The sequence below is a fragment of the Meles meles genome, chromosome 7 (assembly GCF_922984935.1).
Source record: "Meles meles chromosome 7, mMelMel3.1 paternal haplotype, whole genome shotgun sequence".
NCBI classification, from domain to species: domain Eukaryota; kingdom Metazoa; phylum Chordata; class Mammalia; order Carnivora; family Mustelidae; genus Meles; species Meles meles.
Window position 1 is genome coordinate 89,331,343 of NC_060072.1, and position 22,532 is coordinate 89,353,874.

A 22,532-nucleotide genomic window follows, 5' to 3' on the forward strand; every position below is an offset into this window, starting at 1 on the left:
CACACACAGACGTCAGGTATCCGGGAGACCCCCGCCCGAGGACGTTCTGCTCCTCTCCTTCCTGGCTAGGCTTTCCCTAGTGAGTGTTCAGGTCCCTAGACTTTCCCCAGCCTGGCGGGGCGGCGGACGCCGTGGGCGGGGCTCCGGGGCAGCGACCCCCCCAGGGGGCGGGGCCTGCCGCTCTAGGGGCGAGGCCATCCGAGGCCGCTCCCCGCCCGCCCCCCAGCCCGCCCAGCCTGCAGATCCTATAAAGGGAAGCGACCCGGGGCCCGCCCGGCTGGCACCCTCTAGCCGCAGGCACCCTCTAGCCGCAGGCACCCCCGTCGCGCGGAGCGAGCACCGCCTCCGAGGGTCGCCGGGCGCCGGGCGCCGGAGCCATGACCCTCCGCCGACTCAGGAAGCTGCAGCAGAAAGAGGAGGCGGCGGCCGCCCCGGACCCCGCCGCGCGGGCTCCCGACTCGGAAGTCGCTCCCTCCACTCCGGCCCCGACCCCAGCCTCGGGCCCCCGTGCTGGAGCCGCCAGCTCTGGGGCCCCCGGAGACGAGCTGTACGCGGCGCTGGAGGACTATCACCCGGCTGAGCTGTATCGCGCGCTCGCCGTGTCCGGGGGCACCCTGCCCCGCCGAAAGGTGCGTCCCCACCCCCCAACTCCCACGGCCCCCCAGCCCTCGGTACCCTCCGGTGTCTTTTCCCCGAGACCTGCTCAGCCCCGCAACATCCCGCATCTGTGCCCGTTGACCCCACAACATATTCCTCTGGGACCACCGCGTCCCCCACCTACTTCCCCAGCCCGCTCTTCCCCCCGACACGTTCTGAACCTGCTTTCCCTCGGTCAGGCTCCTCGACCCTCTCCTCCAAAGGCTCAAGCCTCCCCCGCCTCCATGCCGCCCCCGATCTCGTCGGTTCCCCACTCCGCTCCCCACGCGCAGCCGTCGCGTCTCGCTCCTCTCCTTCCCGAGCACCCCCTTCTCCTGCTCGCTACATCTGGCCTTCAGCGCCCTTGTGCCCCGCCCCCCGCGCCCAGGTGTCTCGAGGCCGCCGGGACCCCTCGCCTGGGCTTCTCCCGTTGGAGCGCGGAGGCCTAGGGCTGCAGTCCCGCCGCTCGCCGGGACACGCTAAGGGTCTCGGAGCCGGGAGGGGAGAGGGAGGCTGGTGGACGAGGAAGTGTTGCGGCGCGGCGGACTCCCGAGAGCTCACCCTTCCGAGGGGACGCCCGGATTGCTGGGCTCCGGGCCTGCGCCTTGCCCCGCGACGGAGGTGCGGGGCGCGAGGCCACGGCTCCCGGGACTTCGCTGGGACCGGACGCGGTGGGAGGGGTCGCAGGGCGCCCGCGGGGCAGGAAGGATGCAAGCCGCGCCCGCCCTCCGAGTCGCCCCCTCTGCGGGGCTCTTCCTCTGGCCTGTGGGGACCTGAACGCTCAGAAGTCAGGACACAGACCCAGGTTAAGGGGGGGGGCTTGTGGCCTTTCCCCGTTCAGCACGCCCCCCCAACCCCCCCTCCCCGGCCCCTGGCTCCCCCCCATACAATGAACAGCTTGTTGAGAATTTGCATTTTATGAAAATCGGGTTGAAAGACAAAGGGGTCTCTCTCTATGCTGCCCAGTCCCTCCACCCTGGCCCATTTGGGAACTGCCCCCACCCCTAAGGCCAGTCTTTGGTTCTGGAAAAAGAGAGCTCACTTCTCTTCCTAGCCTTGGGGCAGCCTGGGGGAGTGTTAACTAGGGAACTGACCAGGACCAGGAAGGCCCTGGGCTGTTTAGGGCTCGTGGGGCAGGGGCTGGTCTGGCACAGCCTCTTCCAAGGGCCAATAATTTAGGGAAGGAGAGAGACTAGTTGCTCCAGGGTCCAAGGAAGCAGGAATCTTCAGCTCTGACAGCCCCCCCAAACAAAAAAAAAAACCCTCCCAGTCTCTCTCCTAAGTATAGTGAGACTTAAGGACAAGTTTGAGGTCTGGTTTTTGTTTGTTTTGTCCAAGAGTGCAACAAAATAATATGGCAACGTGGAGAAACCCAGGTGGAGCTGGGTGCAGCTGGCCACCTACCGCTGGGATCCACAGTTGGTCCCTGAAACGGCTTGTAGTTTGGGGGAGGAGGGGTGGCCCAACTGTCCCCTGACTTTTCATGTTCAGGCTGGAATTGCCGGCCCTCCAGACCTGGGTTTCTGACCCCAGTTCCCCCAAGTCACTGTTTGCGGCTGAGAAAATAGGAGGAGATGCCCAACTGGTGGTGGTGGGGGGGGGGTGTCTCTGGAGTACCTTGATAAGCAAGCCCAGGGTCCCCCTGCCCCTTTTCGGGAACATCTGAAAAGAGCCGCTATCTCAGCTTTCAGAGTCTGGGGGCTCTGAGTCCTGCAGACATGCACCCTGAGGGTAGAGACTATTCTATCTAGATTAATGAGTCCCCCTTTTGCCCCCCTCGCCATCTGGGCTAGCACAATGCTTAGAAGTTTGTGCATCTGGAACCCAGTAGGACCGTTGTGTTCCCACAGTCTCGGTTACGGGGTAGAGCCTTAGGGAGAGCTCTGTGGGGTGATGCCACAACTGGCACTTGGCGAATAGTTACACTGGCCCCAAAGCAGGTATGGAACTGGCACCAGACAGGCAGGCGACAGGAAGTGAGGTGCTGGGTCCAGGGCTGGAGCCCAGGGGAGGGACCTCCCAGAGTAGGACTGTCAGCATGGGCTCGAGGACAGTCCCCCTCACCTGCTCCTTCCTCTGTATCTGCCCACCTAGGGCTCAGGATTCCGCTGGAAGAATCTTGGCCAGAGTCCAGAACAGCAGCGGTGAGTCGCCAGCACCCCAGCCCCTGCTCTGGTCCCCACGGGTCAGGTGGGCTGGGGGTGGAGAGCAGCAGGACACAGCTCTCAGCCCAGTGGGAGTCATTCTCCTCTCAGCAGGCTTCCCTCGCTAGGAGTGAGGGGCAGGTGGGGGCGTGGGCTGTGTTAAGGGGGTGGCAGAGAAAGGAGGTAGGGATTCTTGAGTCATCAGGTGCTCCTCATGCCACCCCCAGTCCTGCCAGTTACCCCTCCCCAGGGAGATCCGGATCTGGGAGGTGGAGGAAGTGGAAGTCTTCGGGGGGCTCCCCTGAGCTCTCCTGGTCCCAGCCCACCCTAGGGCCCAGACCCTCGCCGGGCTGTCTGACTGTTTGAGTCCAGGGACTCCTGCCTCCAAGAGCTTAGTCCTCTGCTGCCCCCATCCTGGGGCCAGGGCTGAAGTAGGCGCTGACCTCAGGCCCTACATTGCTCAGTCCCATGCAGACTGGGGCCTGGCTGCTAAAAGGAATCAGCAGACGACAGCCCGCTAGCCAGATTGGCCTGTTGGGCCCCTGAGCTAAGAGTTGTTTTTCTAGTTCTAAAGAGTTGGTAAAAATAACAACAAAGAACAATCTATGACAGGGGCCAAATGGAGCCCGCAAAGAAAGCCTAAAATATGTACTATCTGGCCCTTTGCAGAAAAAAGTTGGCCAACACTTACAGAAACCCAGAGAGCGCTGGGGTAACACAGAACTTCAGTCACCCTATTCCTCGGTCTAACGCACAACACACACAGTGGGGGGAAAGGCCTCCTTTCCCAGTGGAGAGGAGCTCAAGTTACGGCTGGGAGTTGCTGGTCAGCATTTGGGGGGCATCTGGGTCAAGCTGGGAGCTGTGGGCCTGGGTCTCCAGGGCCTTTCTGAGGCCAGAGACTTGAAGGGGCCTCTGGAGGCTGCTTTCACTCTGCCTCTGGCGGGGCGGGAAGGAAGGGGGTGGGGGTGGCAGAGGAAACTCTGGGCTACCCCAGCAGGCGAGGATCTGGAGCGGCTCCAGACCATTGTGTCCAGTGGGCAGGCCTTCAGTGCGGGAAGGGGCGGCCTTGAGGTTCCCCTCCCCCCAGCCTCACATCTGGTGGGCTGGCCCGCCGCAGCTGGGAGGAGCAGCTGTGGTCTGGGCTGAGCCTCGTGACTGGCCTCCCGGGGTGGGGCCAGCCCTCTCCCCAAGGCTGCCGTGTGGAGAGGCTCAGGGCTGGGGCCCGAATTCTGGGCCTCAGCAAGTCAGTGAGTGGTACCCTGGGGCTTGCTAGAAAGCTGGAGGAGTGGCTCAAAAGCTCAGAGAGTCCATTCCCTCTGGGGGCCAGCCATTTCCAGTGCCTCCCTGCCCCAGAGGAAGCTAGATTGATTCTCTGTGGCTCCATGAAGCTGATCTCGGCTGGGGATTGGGACGGGCATTCCAGCAACCCGTGATGAGAGTGGGTTGTGGCTGGAGACCGATGAGTCCTGCCTGGGTGCTCTAGAGCAGACCCCAACATCAGTGGAAGGCCACGCTATGGGACCAGCTAGTTCCTTTTCATCGTGACAGTCCTGAAATGGCCCCTGTGTCCCCTTGCAGGAAAGTGCTGACTTTGGAGAAGGAAGAGAACCAGACCTTCGGCTTTGAGATCCAGGTGGGAGAAGCTGGGTACCGAGGGAGTGAGGGATCGGGAGGCCAGGGAGGCTGGCCCCTGCCACAGCCCTGGCGGATCGTCCCCTTGTCTCTGACAGACTTACGGCCTTCACCACCGGGAGGAGCAGCGCGTGGAGATGGTGACTTTTGTCTGCCGGGTTCATGAGTCCAGCCCTGCCCAGCTGGCTGGGCTCACACCAGGTGAGGCCTGAGCCCAGGACACAGGGCTCCAGGAAGGTGGCATGACCTTACTCCCAAGCAGAGGGGCTGAGAAATGTCTTCTGAAATCAATTCCCCTTCCTCCTCCTGTTTTGAGAAGGCCAAAAAGAAGAATGGATAGAATCTAGGCTTTGGATCCAAGCACATGCCATTTACAGTGTGATATCCAGCAGTCCCATCTGCAGAATGGGGGCAGTAACATGCCTGGGGTTTCCCCAGGCACAGAACCAGGGCCTGGTTAATGTTGCTGCTGCTGTTTTCCTTCCTCCTGGCAATCTGGCCATCCAGCCCAGGGCAGGAGTTGGGAAAGGTGCAACATTCCATTGGGATCTGCTTGGTTTTGGAGATCAGGACCTATCCCACACCGACCTGGCCCAACTTGGGGGTACCTGTGTTCCTTCCTCTAACAAGGAAATGATACGATCCTTCCAGGAGTGGACTCTTGGGATTGGCCAAATTTAGAGCCCCAGGTCCCAGGGAGGGGATTGAGACCCTATGAACTCACTGCCCCTCCCCCAATTCTGTCACCACTTTCTTCCCTGAGCCGCACCTCCGTGCCCACTCACCAGCAACCCCTGCTAGCCAACTGGTATACTTCAACTTTGCACAACCTTCACATCCACTCTCCCTCCTGATTCCAGAAGTAGCCACAGTAGGGATCCACGCCCCCTTTTTTACAGATGGGAAGTGGGCCCTCGGAGAGGGTGACTTCCCCTGCCTCAAGTCAGGAGGTTCTTTGGTGGCTGAGGCTTTCAGAAGCTGAGGCCTCTCATGCCGGGGTGCTGGTGTCAGGTCCCAGCTCTGTGCTGCTCATCCTGACCCCTCCCTGTTTGGCTGAGTCTGATGATCCCCTGGGGGCTAGACAGAAGTAACCAGCTCCGGGAGCAGCCCAGGGTGTCTGAGAGGGCTCAGCCTTTGGGGACAGTTTCCTGAGGGTGGGGTGAAGGTGTGGGCGTATGAGGGCCTGACCCCTGCAGCAGGGGTGCTGGGCCAGGACGGGGTTTCCCCCACAACCATGAGGAATGGCTGCAAGGAGCTCGGGAGCTCCTTCTGTGGGGTTCTTACCCTGACCCTTTCCGGCTCGGGTAGGGGGCTAGAATTCTTCAGCGGTGCCTCAAGGAACAGATACTGACCCCCCTCTCTGCCTGGCAGGGGACACCATTGCCAGTGTCAATGGCCTGAACGTGGAAGGCATACGGCATCGAGAGATCGTTGACATCATTAAGGCATCTGGAAACGTTCTCAGGTAGGTCCGGGTGCCGCGGTCCCTGAGGATCCCCAAGCTCAGCTTCTCTCAGTTTCCACACCCTGTGGGTTCACACACCCTTTGGTTCCCCAACCTCCCCCCAGGCTGGAAACTCTGTACGGGACGTCAATTCGGAAGGCAGAACTGGAGGCCCGTCTGCAGTACCTAAAGGTAAGAGAGACCGGATAATGGCCCCCCTCGGCCCTCTCCTCCCCCAGCCCCTGCCCCTTCCAGCATCAGTCTTCCTATGGGCCCATTTACCTGTCCAAACCTGCTTTTAACCTTAAGATTTCTTCTGTGTACTGCCGGCCCCCTCAGTCTGTCTCTTCCCACCTCCTGCTTGTTTCTTGCTAGTTGCTGACAGGGAGCCGGGGGGTGTCTCTTGCAGCAAACCCTGTATGAGAAGTGGGGAGAGTACAGGTCCCTGATGGTGCAGGAGCAGCGGCTGGTGCATGGTGAGTGGAATTCTACCCCACCCACACTCCCCCTTCACGCTCCCCCTCAGAACTAGAGTGTTCCTTCCCTCTCCCAGGTGGAGAGAGGTTACTACTCCGGGCACAGCGCTGCCCTGGGCTACTACTCTGCGAACGCATTCTGAGTTCATTCTCATGATGGCCTTCGACAAAGCCTTAGTATCTCCATTTCACAGATGGGAGCAGCGAGGCTCATTGAGCCGGTTTCAAATACCTTCGGGGCCCTTGCGCCCCGGCCGGTCCTCCTAAGAACTTGAGTGGAGAATCCTGTTTTATAGAGGAGGGAAGTGGGGCTTAGGCCAGGGGGCCACACGGATGGTCGGGAGGAAGGAGCGGAGGTCCCCTCCCCGGGCGCTCTGACCGCCCGCCCTCGTGTCCTCTCTTCCCTGGCAGGCCTGGTGGTGAAGGACCCTAGCATCTACGACACGTTGGAGTCCGTGCGCTCCTGCCTGTACGGGGCGGGCCTGCTTCCAGGCTCGCTGCCGTTCGGGCCCCTGTTGGCCGCGCCCGGGGGTCCCCGCGGGGCCGCGCGGCGGGCCGGGGGCGACGCGGACGACGCCGTCTACCACACGTGCTTCTTCGGGGGCGTCGAGCCGCCCGCACCCCCGCCGCCGCCCCCCGCCCGTGCGCCGGGCCCAGGCCCCACCGAGGCTCCGGCGTCCACGCCCCGAGCCGCTCTGAGCCGCAGCGCCAGTGTGCGGTGCGCGGGCCCCGGCGGCGGCGGCGGCGGCGGCGGCGGGGCGCCCGGCGCGCTCTGGACTGAGGCCCGGGAGCAGGCCCTGTGCGGCCCCGGCCTGCGCAAAGCCAAGTACCGCAGCTTCCGCCGGCGGCTGCTCAAGTTTATCCCCGGACTCAACCGCTCCCTGGAGGAGGAGGAGAGCCAGCTGTAGGGGCGGGGCGGGTGGGGAAGGTATTTATTTATTTATTCGATCCAGCCAGTGCAGAAAGGGGGTGAGGGGAGGGGCGGGTACCCGGGCCCCTCCCAAGGGACCCCAGGAGCCCAGCGCAGCGGGAGAGGGTCCTTGCCAGCGCCAGCTGCCAGCCGATCTGCTGGTGCCTGTCTGTCTCTGCGGAACGCTGCTGAGCCCGGGGCCCCAGATTCCTTTTCAACTCATCCTCCCCTAAACCACAGTGGGAGGTGGGGCAGGGAGAACCAGGCAAGCTGGGGATGGGAGAGGTTTGGGGGCGTTCATCCTACATCTGGGTCAGTAGTGCCTTGTGGGGTGTCCAGGAAAACCCTTCTGGAGGGGTGGAACCCTGTCCGGCGAAGCCCTCTCCTCAGCTTTACTTGCTCCTCACCCTTGGCCTGGGGGAGAAATGGCCTCCCTGTCGGTCGTTCCCCTACCTTCCACACACATGCACAGTTCCAGTTAACCAGCGGGCCCCTGAAGGGGCCTAAGGTGCTGGGCCCCCTCCTTCCCGGCCTTGACCCCTAAGGGCTTGGCCCCTCCTAGGGGCCTGTAACTAAGTTGGGTCCTGCCGGGCAGGGGTCCTGGGTTCTCTGCCCCTTGGGGGACAGGAGTGGGCGTGTCCAGGTGGGATGGGGGCAGCCCACACTGTTCCACCGTTTTGCATATTGTTGCTTCTGAACCACAAACTGTATAAAGTTGACGGTTTTTTGCATCTGTTGTCAGCGTGGTGACTGCCTGGTGGTGGTGGGGGGGAGGCAGGATGGGGCTCCAGAAAGCTCTGACTACCACACACCCCTCCCCCTAACACACACGCCTCCCTTTGCATGCGCGCGCGCACACACACACACCCTTATACTGTATTTTACATCTTACTTGCTTGGAGCCTACAGCCAGGGGCATAGTCTGAGGATCTTGACTTCCACGTATGAACCTGAGGAAGAGGCCCCACCCCCTCTTCAGAACTTGGGCCTTTGGTTGTCTTGAACTTCCCTTCCAAATCCTCACAACAGGGGGTGGCCAAGGCTCCTCTCAAGGACTTAACTATCCCTGTGCTTGGTTCTCGGCCTTTTGGCTAAGGTCAAGTGTAGTATCTGTTCTTATCAGTCATAATATCTGATACGTCCTCTATCCCTGTGCTTGGAACCCTCTTGGCGCTGGGCCTTGGTCTCCCCCAGAGGAGGCCTCAGCCGCCAGCCCCCTAAACTGTGACAGGCCTAACCACTGATCACTCCATTGTTCTAGAATGCCTCACTGTACTCCTAAAATAAGATTCTGACTCCCGTACTGGGTTGTCTGACATCCCCGCCTGCCTGTTTCTTGTCTCTCTTCTCGCTTCCTTCTCTGGCCCCTTTGCTATATGGAATGCTTCAGATCCCATCCACTGGAGCCCTCTGCCTTCACTCTTCCCATAATTGGCCCCCTCAGTCCTCAGCTCTGCCTCCCAAAGGACTCCCCACCCAGTCGAAAATACAGTCACACCTTCCCCTGTGGCAGAGCCCTGGCTTTTTCTGTCCTACCACTCATCACCCTCTGTAATTGTCTTGACTTCTGTGGAGTCTGGTGTTGGCCTGGCCTGGCTCCCTGTGACAACGCACACCCCTCACAGCAGCCCTCCGGGGACCTTTCCTGTCTTCTCTGCCACTTTCGTTCTTGCCTGCGACTAGCTCAGGTCGGACCCCAATAACGACAGCATGTGCTCACAGCATCTCTGGGAGGTGGACCATTCTTTGAGGAGACCCAAGGCAAGTGACCCATCGAGGGTCACGAAGAAAGCAAGTCGCAGAGCTAGGCCTGGGACATGAGACTCCTGTGCCAGTGCTTGCTGGCAGTGGCCAGCATACAAGGGCAACTTCAAGGGGTCTGAGTGGCACCTTACCCCAGCCAGGCCATCTCCTATCCTCTCAGTCCTGCATGGAACTGCACTTGCCTCCTGAATGGGCTCCCTACTTCCCCTCTTGCCCCTGGCCCATCCCCTCACCTAGTAGTGTGGGCTCGATCTTTCTGAAAAGGAAATCCGATCATAACCCTCCTCACTTAAAACCCCTCACGGCATCCCCTGGAATAAAAGAATAAAATCCAAACTGTTGCCTATAGCTTATCCATAACATCTTGTCCTTCTGGGCAGACAAATGACAAAAAGACATCCCTTCCTCTGAGCTGACAGCAGCCACACAGGCCCAAGAATGTGGTAACCAGGAGCCTTTGTGCAGTGCACAACATCTGCAAGCGAGTCCTGGGATGCCCTGCAGGAGGCCCTCCAGGGTCAGGTCTCTATCTCTCTCTTCAAGCTCAAATTGTTTCTCCCTCCTTGTCACTTCTCCTGTTTAAGCCACACTGTTCTTCCTAGTCTAATTCTTCAAATATGCCCAGCCCTTTCTTGTCTTCGCCCTTTGCCCACAGTGTGCTCTCTGCCTGGACTAATCTTCTTTTACAAGACTGATTTCATCCTCCGGCTTCAGCCTAAACACTTCCTCACAGAGCTTTCCCAGAGCAGATCAGTAGTTTCCTGTCCTCATCATTCTTTATCTTGGGCCCTCTAGTTTTTGTTGTTGTTGTTTTTAACTTTTTTCTTCTTTACAGCACTTACCCCCCGCCCCCCCCCCCCCCCCCCCGTTGGTAATTATGACTTCTTTTGTACAGATAGGTCTTCCGCCTCCCTAGGGCAGGAAACTCAGCCTTGTTTACATTGTACCTCCGGGGCCTAACAGAGTGAGGTACACAGCAGGTGCTCAATAAACAGGAGTGCATCCACTGGGGGGACCAGCAGAGGTGATCACCACCTCCCTCCCCGCCCCCTCCCCCACCCCTTGTTCTCAGCCCTGGGGTTGGGGTGATGAAGAGGCCCCTCCCTGCTCCAGCTGATGCTGGCACCTGTGGGCCCCTCTCATGATATCCCTTTGGGGCTGGGCGTCAGCCCCAGCCCAGGCACCTGCACCTGGCTACCTTGCCCTCCCTGGTTCCGGGGGGAGGGAGAACATTTGATTAAGAAAATGGAGCTTCCCCAGGCTCCCTGTTTGAACAGCTGCTCTGCAGCCATGACAAACAGCAGCTCCCAGAGGCTCAGGTCTTGGGGAGGGGCCCTTCCCTACCTTTGTTCCCAGAGCCTAGGACTGCCGGGGGACCAGCTGCCCGGCAAAGCCTAGCACCTTGCTGGGGGCGGGCTCTGCTCCCAGATCTTCTCCCAGCAGAGATACCCAGCCCCGCTGTGACCAGCCTCTTCCTCCCCTCCTCCCCTGCATCTAGTCTCAGGAGTGATGTCCTGTAGCCCTCACCCAGGTTGAAGGGGACTCCTGGCCACAGCGTGCACAGAGAGGGTGAGGGGGTGCCCAAAGGGGGGCTGAATCCCACTTCACAGATGATGGGATGACGGCACCAGCACAGCAGCCTCCTGCCGTGTAGGTGGGTGACAGGGAGTGACTAATGTGCGAGCTGCGATGCTAAAAATTAACCCAGGGATCGTGTTTGGTGGAGGGTGGGGGTGGATGGGAAGGGAGCAGGGACGTGGAATAGTGTGTGGCTGGTATTCCCCTGCCCTGCCTCCCTTCCTTCTCCTTCGTCTCCCACCAGCCTTCTGGTCCTCTCAATGCCTCAGGGGACTCTGGGAGACCTTTCCCATCCCCAAGCCAGAAGGGACCCTGAATAATTCCAGGGAGAAGAGTAGAGGCCACTCTAGGTCTTGTGCGTGGTAGAGTGAGGACACAGCCTTGCAGGCGGAGCTCTGGTCTGAGGTCCCTACAGAGCCCTACACCTCTCCCCATCCCCCTGGCAGGGTGGCTGCATGCCCCTGAGCTCCCTGGTTCTCCCTGCTCAGCCCGGCCAGAGCTCTGCTCAGGAGCGGAGTGGGGGAGCAGAAAGAGCCAGTGCACAGAGACAAGGACAGGCTTCCATCAGCAGGTGGAGTTGGGGTGCACTGTACCTGAAGGAAAGGATAAGGGACTATCTCCCGGAGCACCTCTAGGTACTGGCACTGCGTGAAACACTTCCAGAGCTTTCGACCACTCAGGCCTCACCGCATATCTGAGAACCATGTGCCACTGTCCCCATTTTACACATGAAGAAGAAGCTAAGAGTTGGAGAGGTTAAGGTAGCAGAGCTGGTACCTGGCAGAGTCAGCATTCCCTCATATAGGTTTGTCTCTAGAACCTGGATTGGGCAGAGGGAAGACTTCCGGGAGGAAGGAGTATGAGGACGGATGTCAAGATGGTAAAGAACCGTTTAGAGGAGCTGAGCCTCTAAGGCTGTGGGGCTCTCCTGTGGGGAGGGAAAGTGGGAACATGGAGGGTGGATGAAAGTGGGACCTGAGGGAATAGAGTCTGATATGTGCCAGAGAGCAAATGGAGATCAGGTCCAGAGGGACCAAGGCTCCATGTATGTGGGTGTTGTGCTGGAATGAGGTGAGAACCTTCTCATCAAAAGATTGAGGGGCTCTTGAAACTGGGCTCTGGGGGCCACACAAGGGCTTGGGCTTGTAGGAGAGCTTTGTTGACCCACATAAGAAAAGACGTTAGAAGGAGTAATCCAGAAACACTCCCATTTTGCTTGGAGACAAAACCGTAGAACTTGAGCTGAATGGTGGCAGGAGAAGAGATAAGTTGGGGAAGGCACTTTCTGCTCACCAATTAGTCACTCCCCAAATCAGGGAAGTGAGAGGCTGCCGGACTCCCCAAAGGTCAGGAGAAATGCCAAGCTGTCTAGTTGGGAGGCTGTCTGGCCCTGCATTCGATGGCTGGATGGGGTGGCCTAAAGAAGGGAGGGCTGGGCTGAGACAAATGAGAGAGAAAGGAACCTGGGGCAAGGAGAAGGGTGGAGACCCAGGAGTGCTCCTCCAAGCCCTGAAAGAGCCAAAAAAATGAGAGGACACCTAAGAGTAGAGCAGGCATGCCTGACCCCTAGTGGTGACCTCAGAACACTGCATCTCCCTCAGTCCTGACCTTAACAGCAGGGGACCCAACAGAAGTAGGGTGCCCTGTCAGCCAAGTGTGGGAGGGTGGTTCTCCCTCCTTAGAGCCCACCTCTCCAGGACTTCCTCAGCCCTGCCCCACACTCACAAAGTGGAGCCCCCTCTGAACCACACAACCCATCTGTGAACACTTTCCTTCTGGAGTATAGAGAAAGCACCAATGTGTACACGTAAAAAGTATGGAAAAGAAAGGGTGCTAATTAGTAACAAGAAAACATGTTAGAATAAATCCCATTGGAAAAGTAAACATATAGTAAAAGTAACAGATTAATTATTATAAAGCTAGTATGAAGGTTAAAAGACAAAAGTAGTAAAAATAACTATGATTACAACAATTAGTTAAGGGATACAAAGGTCAAAGATGTAAAATGCGATAAAAAACACAAAACTTAGGTGGGGGGAGAGTAAAATGTTGAGCTTTAGAATGGGATCACACTTAAGTTGTTAGGAAGTTAAAACAGACTGTTATAAGTTGTGATACATAAGCCTCGTGGTAGTCATAAAGCAAAAACCTATAGTAAAAACAAAAATAAATAAAGAGAAGGGAACATAAGCATACCACTAAAGAAAGTCATCAAACCATAAAAGAGAAGAGAAACAGAAGAGGAAAGGAGCAGAGAGGAACTATAAAAACAGCAAAAAGACAATGAACAAAATGGCAATAAGTACATACCTATTACCTATTCGACTTTAAATATAAATGAACTAAATTCTTCAATCAGAAGACAAATGGCTGAATGAATTAAAAAGAAAAAAAAAACCTATACCCTTTTATATGCTGCCTACAAGAGAACACTTCAGTTGTAAGGACACATACAGGCTGAAAGTGAAGGGATGGAAAAGATACTTCATGCAAATGGAAACAAACAAACAAAAAAAGCTGGAGTAGCTAGGCTTCTTCTTCTTCTTCTTCTTCTTCTTTTTTAAATTTATTTGACGACAGAGATCACAAGTAGGCAGAGAGGTAGGCAGAGAGAGAGGAGGAAGCAGGCTCCCCACGGAGCAGAAAGCCTGATGCGGGGCTCGATCCCAGGACTCTGGGATCATGACCTGAGCTGAAGGCAGAGGCTTTAACCCACTGAGCCACCCAGGCACCCCTATTATTATTTTTAAAGATTTTATTTATTTCACAGAGAGAGACACAGCGAGAGAGAGGGAACACAAGTTCGGGGAGCGGGAGAGGAAGAAGCAGACTCCCCGCTGAGCAGGGAGCCTGATGCGGGGCTCGATCCCAGGACTCTGGGATCATGACCTGAACCAAAGACCGACGCCTAATGACTGAGTCCTGTCTCAGAGACTGTAATAAGTGACAAATACAGAGACTGTAATAAGAGACAAAAAAGGGTATTACATAATGACAAAGAGGTCAGTCCAGCAAGAGGATATAACAATTGTAAATATTTATGCACCTAAATGTAGAAAGCAAACATTAATAGACCAGAGGGAGAAATTGACAGCAAAACAGTAATAGTAGGGGATTTTAATACCCCACTTACATCAATGGATAGATCATCCAGGTAGAAAGTCAACAATAAATATGACCTTAAATGACATGGTAGACCAGACGGACTTAACAGATATTTATAGACCATTCAACCCAAAAGCAACAGAATATACATTCATCTCAAATGCACAAGGAACATTCTCCAGGAGAGATGATACATGTTAGGCCACAAAACAAGTCTTACTAGAAGAGAATTGACATCATATCAGTCATCTTTTCCAACTACAATGGCATGAAACTAGAAATTAATTGCATGAAGAAAACTGGAAAATCCACCAGTATGTGGAAATGAAACAGGCTCCTCAACAACCAATGGGCCAAAGAAGAAATCAAAGGAGACACAGGGGCACCTGGCTGGCTCAGTCAGTAAAGCACACAACACTCGGTCTCAGGGTGGTGAGTCTAAGCCCCACGTTGGGTGGGTAGCTGACTTAACAAAAATTCCTTGTGACAAATGCAAACAGAAATAGAATATACCAGAATTTATGGGGGGGGGGCAGCAAAAGCAATTCTAAGAGGGAAGTTCATTGTGATAAATGCCTACCTCAAGAAACAAGAAAAGCCTCAAATAAACAACCTAACTTTATGCCTCAAGGAACTAAAGAGAGGACAAATGAAGCTCAAATTTAGTAAAGAAAGGAAATAACTTAAAGAAGAAATAAATGAAATAGAGGCAAAAAGACAATAGAAAAAGATCAAGAGCTGGTTCTTTGAAAAGATAAACCATATTGACAAACCTTTAGCTAGACTCACCAAGAAAACAAGAGAGGGGACTCAAATAAATAGAATCAGAAATGAAAGAGGAGATGTTCCAACTGACACCACAGAAATACAAAGGATCAAAAGGGACCACTAGGAATAGTCATATGGAACAGACTGAACAACCTAGAAGAAGTAGATACATTCCCAGGAACATGCAACTTACCAAGACTGGATCATAAAGAAATAGAAAATCTGAACGGACTGATCACTACTAAGGAGATGGAATCAGTCATCAAAAATCTCCCAGCAGGGGCGCCTGGGTGGCTCAGTTGGTTAAGTCTCTGCCTTTGGCTCAGGTCACGATCCCAGGGTCCTGGGATTGAGCCCCACATAGGGCTTCCTGCTCAGCAGGGAGCCTGCTGCTCTCTCTCCCTGCCACTCACCCTGCTTGTGCTGTCTCTCTCTCTGTGTCAAATAAATAAATAAAATCTTTTTAAAAAGCCAAACCAACCAACCAACAAAATCAACAAAAACCCACAAAACCTCCCAGCAAACAAAAGTCTAAGACCAGATGACTTCACCAGAGAATTCTACCAAACATTCACGTAATTAATATCCTTCTCAAACTCTTCTAAAAAACCAAAGAGGGGAACTCTTCCTTCCACATTTTACAAGGCCAGCATTACTCTGATACTAAAACCAGACACGATTACAGGCCGATATCCCTGATGAATCTGGAGGCAGAAGCCCTCAACAAAATATTAGCAAACTGAATTCAACAGTACACTAAAAGAATCATACGGCATGATCAAGTGGGATTTAGTCCAGGGATGAAAAGATGCGTGAACATTCACAGACGAGGCCATGTGAGACACTCCATAAACAAAATGAAGGACAAAAATCATACCATTATCCAATTAGTTGGAGCCAGTAGATGCAGAAAGAGCATTTGACGAAGTTCAACATCTATTTATGATACAAACTCTGAATAAAGTGGGTACCCCAACATGATAAAGGCTTTGTATGAAAAACCCATGGCTAACATCACATCCGCCAGTGAAGAGCTAAAAGCTTTCCCCCTAAGATCAGGAACAAGGCAAGGATATCTACTCTTGCCACTTTTATTTAACACAGGATTGGAAGTCCTGATCAGAGCAATTAGGTAAGATTAAAAAAAAAAAAAAGCATTCAAATGGGAAAGAAGGAGTAAAACTGTCAGTATTCGCAGGTGACATGATATTATGAACCCTAATATTGATGATATTATAGGAACCCTAAAGACTCCATTCCCAGACTATTGGAACTAATGAAGAGATTCTGTAAAGTTGCAGGATACAAAATCAATACACAAAAATTAAGAAAATAATCCCATTTACAATTTCATCAAAAAGAATAAAATACCTAGGAATAAATTTAACCAAGGAGGTGAAAGATCTGTGCACTGAAACCTGTAAGACATTAATGAAAGAAACCAAAAAAAGACAAATAAATGCAAAGACAGTCCATGTTCATGGAGTGGAAGAATTACATTGGTTTACATTGGTAAACCAATGTTTGTACTACCCAAAGCAATCTACAAATTCAAAGCAATTGTTATCACAATTCCAATGGTACTTTTCACAAAAATTGAACAATCCTAAAGTTTGTATGGAACCACAAAAGTCCCCAAACAGCTAAAGCAATCTTGAGAAAGAACGAAGTTGGAGGCATCACACGCCCTGATTTCCAACTATATTACAAAGCAATAATAATCAAAACAGTATGGTATTGGCATAAAAACAGACACACAGATCTATAGAACAGCATAGAGAGCCCAAGAATAAATCCATGCTTATGTGTTTAATTAATTCACTATGAGGGAGTCAAAAGTATACAACGGAGAAAGGACAGTCTCTTTGCCAAATGGCGTTGGGAAAACTGGACAGCCACACGTAAAAAACTGAAACTGGACCACTATCTTACACCACACACAAAAATTCACTCAGAATGGCTAAAGACTTGAATGTAAGACCTGAAACCATAAAACTCCTAGAAGAAAACGTAGGCGGTAATCAACCTGACATAGATTTTGACAATGATCTGACACCGAAAACAAAAGTGACAAAAGCAAAAGTAAACAAGTGGGACCACATCAAACTGAAAACCTTCTGCACCCCAAAGGAAACCATTAACAAAATGAGAAGACAACCTACTCAATGGGAGAAAATATTTGCAAATCATGTATCTAATAAGGGGCTAATATCCAAATACGTAAATAACTCCTACAAGTCAATAGCAAAAAAAATAAACAATCCAGTTTAAAAATGGGCAGAGGGGGGCACCTGCATGGCTCTGTCGGTTAAGCGTCCTACTCTTGACTTCAGCTCAGATCGTGATCTCAGGTTCGTGAATTCAAGCCCCTAGTTGGGCTCCACAACAGGCATGGAGCCTGCTTTAAAAGAAAAAAAAAAGGGGCACCTGGTGGCTCAGTGGGTTAAAGCCTCTGCCTGTGGTTCAGGTCAGGATTCCAGGGGCCTGGGATCGAGCACCGCATTGGGCTCTCACCTCAGCGGGGAGCCTGCTTCCTCCTCTCTCTCTGCCTGCCTCTCTGCCTACTTGTGATCTCTGCCTGTCAAATAAATAAATAAAATCTTTAAAAAAAAGAAAAAGAAAAAATGGGCAGAGGACCTGAATAGACATTTTTTCAAAAAAGGACATGCAGGTGGCCAACAGACTAACGAGAAGATGCACGACGTCACTCATCATTAGAGAAATGCAAATCAAAACTGCCATGAGCTATCGCCTCACACCTGTCCAAATGGCTAGTATCAAAAAAGAAAAAAGAAAAATCACAAATCCTGGCAAGGAGGTGGAGAAAAAGGAACCCCCTAACACTGTGAGAATGCAAACTCGTGCCTCCATTGTGGAAAACAGTATGGAGGTTCAACACAAAATTAAAACCGGAAGTACGATATGCTCTGACAATTTCACTTGTGCATATCTATCCGAAGACGAGGAAAACCCTAACTTGAAAAGCTATCTGCTCCCCCGTGTTTAATGAAGCATTATTTAAAATGGCCAAGATATGGAAACATTCTAACTGTCCATCAAGGGCTGAATGGATAAAGAAATTGGGGTATATATACACGTATTACTCAGCCATGAAAAAGAATGCAGTCTTGCCATTTGCGACAACATGGATGGACCTCAAGGGCATCATGCTGAGTGAAATAAGTCAGACAAATACAATGTGATCCTTCTTATATATAGAATCTAAAACAGAAACAACCCAAGCTGTTAGATACTGATAAGTAATTGGTGGTTGCAAGAGGCAGGAGGTGGGGGTGGGAGAAATGGGCTGTTCTGAGGGTTATTGTTTTTTGTTTTTTTTTTTTAAATAAATTGAACAAAACCTCTTTTTAAGTAAAAAGTATGCAAATAGTGGCCCTCTGAGGCTCTTTTCCCATGCTCCTCTGCAGAGTCACTCAAAAGTCCCCCTCTCCGCCACCGCCTCCAGCTGTCCAGGTCCAGGCAGCAGCCCCCGCCCCCCAACACACACCAGAATGGCTGGTCTCCCAGGTCCCAGCACACATAGCATGTTCAGCTCTCTCCAGATCTCACTGTAATTGAGGCCCGACCCTCACCCCACTTTCTCTGAGATACTGGTCTCTGGTTCAGTGAGGGCAAGAGCAGTGATGACTAACTATGGCAACAGGTCGCCTGGGGACATCCAACGGTATCTAGGACCCTACCCTTTCCCTTAAGATTCTGATTCCGAAGTTCCGTGGTAAGCTGAGGCTTCCACACTTTAAAAAAACACCCCAGATGCTCAGTAAGGAATTACTGAATGGATGCTGACTAAAGATGGTTCTAGAGACCTCTGAGCTCCCTCCCACCTAGAACCTTGGCACTCCAGGCACTAACAGCACTCTGGCTCCCGGGAGATCACAGCATCCACAGGGAGCTGATGACCTGTGCGTTCCACTGGCCCCTTCTGCTCCACGGTGTGGTGGCGGCTCCGCCCCCCGCCCCCAGTCTGGGTGGGAGCTCTTGGAGGGCGGGAGATCCCATTGGCACACGCGTGTCCCCACCTAGGCTGGAGCCGGTGTTGGCACACTGTAGAGGTATGGGGACCTGTGTGGGGGCTGTGCGTGGCCGGTCCTCAGGAATGAGGGGAGGGGAGAGGAGGCTGGGACCCCAGGGGTGGGCAGGCTAGAGCTTCCCTGCCTGCGGTTGCTCCTTAAGGGTTCATGTCTAGACCAAGAGTTGGGGGTCAGCTCCGGGAAATCAGACTTGTGGTAGTGTTGGGGGAGAAGCCCCACGAGCTGCCTCCAGGGCTGCAGGACTGACCTTCAAGTTCTGGATTTGGTTTAAGTGGGGTGGGAGTGGGGGTGCTACTTCAGTGCACCACGTGGAATCAGCGCCCCCCCCCCCCCCCCGTCCTCGCCCACTCTAAAGCTGAGAGGCTGAGGGCTGAATTGCAGAGGCAGGTTCCAGCCTGGGGGTGCAGCCGTCATTAGCTGGGTGGGGGTGGAGATGGGGACTCTGGGTTGTGTTTGGCTGGAAGCTGGGAGGGAAGCAGGTGGCAGAGCTTGAGTGAGTAACCGCCTCCCCGGAGCAGCAAATCTTGCCGCCCCAGGAAGTCCCACAGACATGCTGCACCCCCCTCCCCCCGCCCACGCCGGGACCTTCTCCTGGCAAACGCCCACCCAGGCTCCGCACCTCCAGCTCGCTCTCGCGCTCGCTCTTCCGGCGCAGACGTGCGGCGCCCCAGCCACACTTGACCCCATTGCAGACACCCACACCGTGCCCCCGGGCAACCTCTCCGGCGGGTCCCTACTTCTTCGTCTGCCCCACCCCACTCACCGTCCCTCCGCCCTCTCGCCGCGCAGACCCTTTAGAATCCCAGGAAGGTGCCCAGCGGCGCCCCTCGCGGCTCCGGGGGTCCCGGGAGGGGCCGGTCCGGGCAGGGGGCGTGGCCCGGGCAAGTTTGCAGAGCTTTGGGGTCGCTGCCGCCCTCTGCTGGACAGACTTGGGAACTGCTTCACCTCTTGGTCGTCCCTTCCTTTGCTTTGCCCCCTTGGCCGCCTGGTTTCGGACCTTCCTTGACCTCTCTGAAATATCTCTTTTTTCCTTTACCCGACCCCTGGAGGACTCCGAATTTGTAGGTCTGGTCCTAGTGCTAGCTATGCCACAGGCTAGGCTTGGGTTTCTTCCTGGTGATAAGCAGTCATGATGACCCAAGGCAGGACGGTGAGTGACACTTTGTAAACCCCAAGGGAGCATCTGGGTACATGGTGTGGATGTAGTTAACGCTAAGGGCAGTCTTTCATACTTTCTGGGGTGTGGCTAAGGGAGACCACCTTTTCCCCTGTCTTTGGCCCACAGTGGAACTAGAGGCACAATTCATCTCTAGGGGTTATCACATTTTGGTGAATTGCCTTTTAGTCTTTTCCCCATGGATAGAAGCATATATATAGACATGGGTTTTAATAAAAATGTGACCATACCCTATGTGCTGTTTTATATCTGGCCTCTCTTCCCCCCTCCAAGTGCACAAGTTACGATTAAAAGCCTGGATTCTGGAGTCAGACAGACTGGCTTCAAGTCCTTCTGTTCTTAGGCAAACCACATAACCTCTACCTTTCTTGACCTGTTTCTTCATCTACATAATGGCATTAATGCCAGGAACACCCCCTTCACAGACTCTGGGCATATCCAGCTCAGAACCTGCTAGCAGGTGCTGTCTCGTGCCTGTATTTTGAGCAAGACTCTTCTCCAGCCCTGTGGTTCTTGGAGTGTGAAAAATGTTGTTCCTTCTACACATGTCCTAGTAGTAAGAAAGGATGGGATCTCCATCTCTGAGCTTGTCCCCACCCCAGCGCTGCTCTTGGCCCCATGGTTCTCATTATCCTTCCAACAAACTCAGAGTTTCCCCCTCTTAGAGCCCTGCCATTGCTCTCTGCCTCGCTGGCCTTTTCCCCAGGTAAGGGCTCTTTCCCTCACTTCCCTGGGGTCCCTACTCCCTGAAGCCCCTCTGACTGTTCCTGTAGAGTTAGCAGCCCCCGCCATTCTGTAGCCACTTACCTGCCCTGCCTTCCTAGCGCTTTTCGGTCTGAGGTGTTGTTACATATGTGTTTATCAGTATCTCCCCTCTTCCCGCCAATGTATCTCCAAGGAAGGCAGAGACTGCTGGAGTTTTTTTAATCGCTCCCCCATCTCTGTGGCTCCTAGAAGACTGCCCTGCAGAGATTGTTTTGTGAATACGAATAAATCCACTCCTCACCTTTCTCCCTTCAGAGGCAACCCTGTGCTAAGAAGCCACTTCTGTCCAGCAGGGGGCACCACCGCACAGCATTTTGGGGTTGGTCTGGCCCGTGATAGGATGGGAGACCCCGCAGGCCCCCGCAGTAGAGCTCAGCTGGAAGAAAGAGGGTCCCCTGTACTAATCTGTACAGGCAGGAGCCCTGGCCGCCTCCTCCCGGGTGCTCCAGTGCCCGAGGTCGGAATATACCCTGACTGCTGGGCCTGGGGACACATCCTAGCCGCGGATGCTTCGAGGCCGGGGGGGGGGGGGGGGGGGGGGGGGGGCTCACGCCCTGTCCTGGGCTGTGCCAAAGGAGGGCAGTGAGGTGAGCTGCAGTGCTTGGTCCCTGGTGTGCTGCAAGGCCCAGACAGAAGCGTGTGTGAAATGTCTTATAAAGTAGACACCCAGCAAATGTCATTTACACACGCCTCTACCGGCAATGGCAGCAGCTTCAGCGACAGGAGAGGGGAGATCCAAGGGCACTCGAAGGGAATTGCCAGGCTAAACGAAGGTGGGCTTATGAAGAAGATTGAGACAGTGCAGGAGAAAGAAGTTGTTAAAAATAACAACTACCTTTCACCAAGAGCTTATCAGGAGCCAAGGCTGAGGAAAACGATCTCCAAACGTTTGTCTAATTATAGCCAACACTTAGACATTGTTGCCCTGTGCCAGGCACCATTCAAGTGCCCTCTTTATGCATACAACCCGTCCGGTCCTCACAGCTCAGGGAGCTGGGTCCCATCATCGTCTCCAGTCTTCCCAGGAGGAAACTGAAATAGACAGCTTGAACAACTTGCCCGAGGCCACACAGATAGAGCTGGGATACACACCTGAGCGATCTGCCTCCCAGATCAGGTTCCCAAGCCCTTGTGGTTGCAACCATTCTGTAAAGAAGATATTATTGTTCTAGTTCCCGGGTTGGAAACGGAGGCTCACCAAGCTTACAAAGGGTGCCTAAGGCCATGATATGAACAAGCGTATCTGAACCCTGATGAAACACCAAGTGATACCTCCTAGTCCCCATGTATCAGGAAAGGGGTTGCGGAGATGGGGACTGAGTTCTCTCGATGACCGACCAGCAGCAAACATGCCTGCTCTTTCCTCTGAGGATCAGGGGACGGTGAGACAACAGAGGCTATGAAGGGCTGAGTGGGAGACACAGAGGCAGCTTGGTGGCCTCATATTGGTGGAAGGAAGGAGGCTGGGTCACCTTCTGGGCCAGGATGGGAGGAAGTGCAGGGTGCTGGTAGACACCAGGCAGTCCACAGTGATGCCACCCAGGCCTGTGAGTCCCATACTCACCCCCTCCGCCGGTAGAATAGGGGTGATGAGGGGCTGGCCTGACAGTGGGAGGTGGGAGCAACACCATCCCTTGCCACAAGTGTCCCCAGCCTAGCTCCTGGCTTCCAACCTGTTATATAAGCTGCTCCATACCCGGGGACTGGAAATAGCCATGGCAGTGCCGGGCTGGGCCGGGGGCATGATGAATGGTCCCCAGGAGCATCAGCTGACCGCTCCCTAAGTGACCTGAGGGCCTGCTGGCAGCTCAGATTACCCAGCCCTCCCGGGGAGGAGGCCCTGCCTGGCTTGCAAACAACAGTTCCAAAATGACTCTGCGTCTGGACATTTATGGTGTGAGTGTCTGCAGGATCGTCCTGCTCACAAGCCTGAGGGGCTAACGCTATGCTACGCCACTGTAGCCCTCTCCTGGATACTGGGAGCCAGAGCCTGGCCCAGAGAAAGTGCTTTGGGATCCCTGGATCCAGGACCAGGGACAGCGGGAAGGTCCGCTCCTCTGGGTCCTCCACGGGGAGGG

At 54.2% G+C, this 22,532-nt stretch overlaps 1 protein-coding gene and 1 pseudogene across 1 annotated transcript; both read left to right on the forward strand.

Annotated features, from left to right (window-relative positions):
- Positions 1–269: 269 nt before the first annotated feature.
- TAMALIN (trafficking regulator and scaffold protein tamalin) lies at positions 270–7,976 on the forward strand. Its single transcript, XM_046013934.1, has 8 exons — positions 270–629; positions 2,731–2,780; positions 4,362–4,416; positions 4,514–4,616; positions 5,787–5,880; positions 5,985–6,051; positions 6,269–6,335; positions 6,747–7,976. The coding sequence occupies exons 1-8, from the start codon at positions 378–380 to the stop codon at positions 7,241–7,243; spliced, it is 1,185 nt and encodes a 394-aa protein (XP_045869890.1). The 5' UTR covers positions 270–377; the 3' UTR covers positions 7,244–7,976.
- Positions 7,977–8,316: 340 nt separating this feature from the next.
- Positions 8,317–8,487, forward strand: LOC123947682 (annotated as a pseudogene).
- Positions 8,488–22,532: the final 14,045 nt, after the last annotated feature.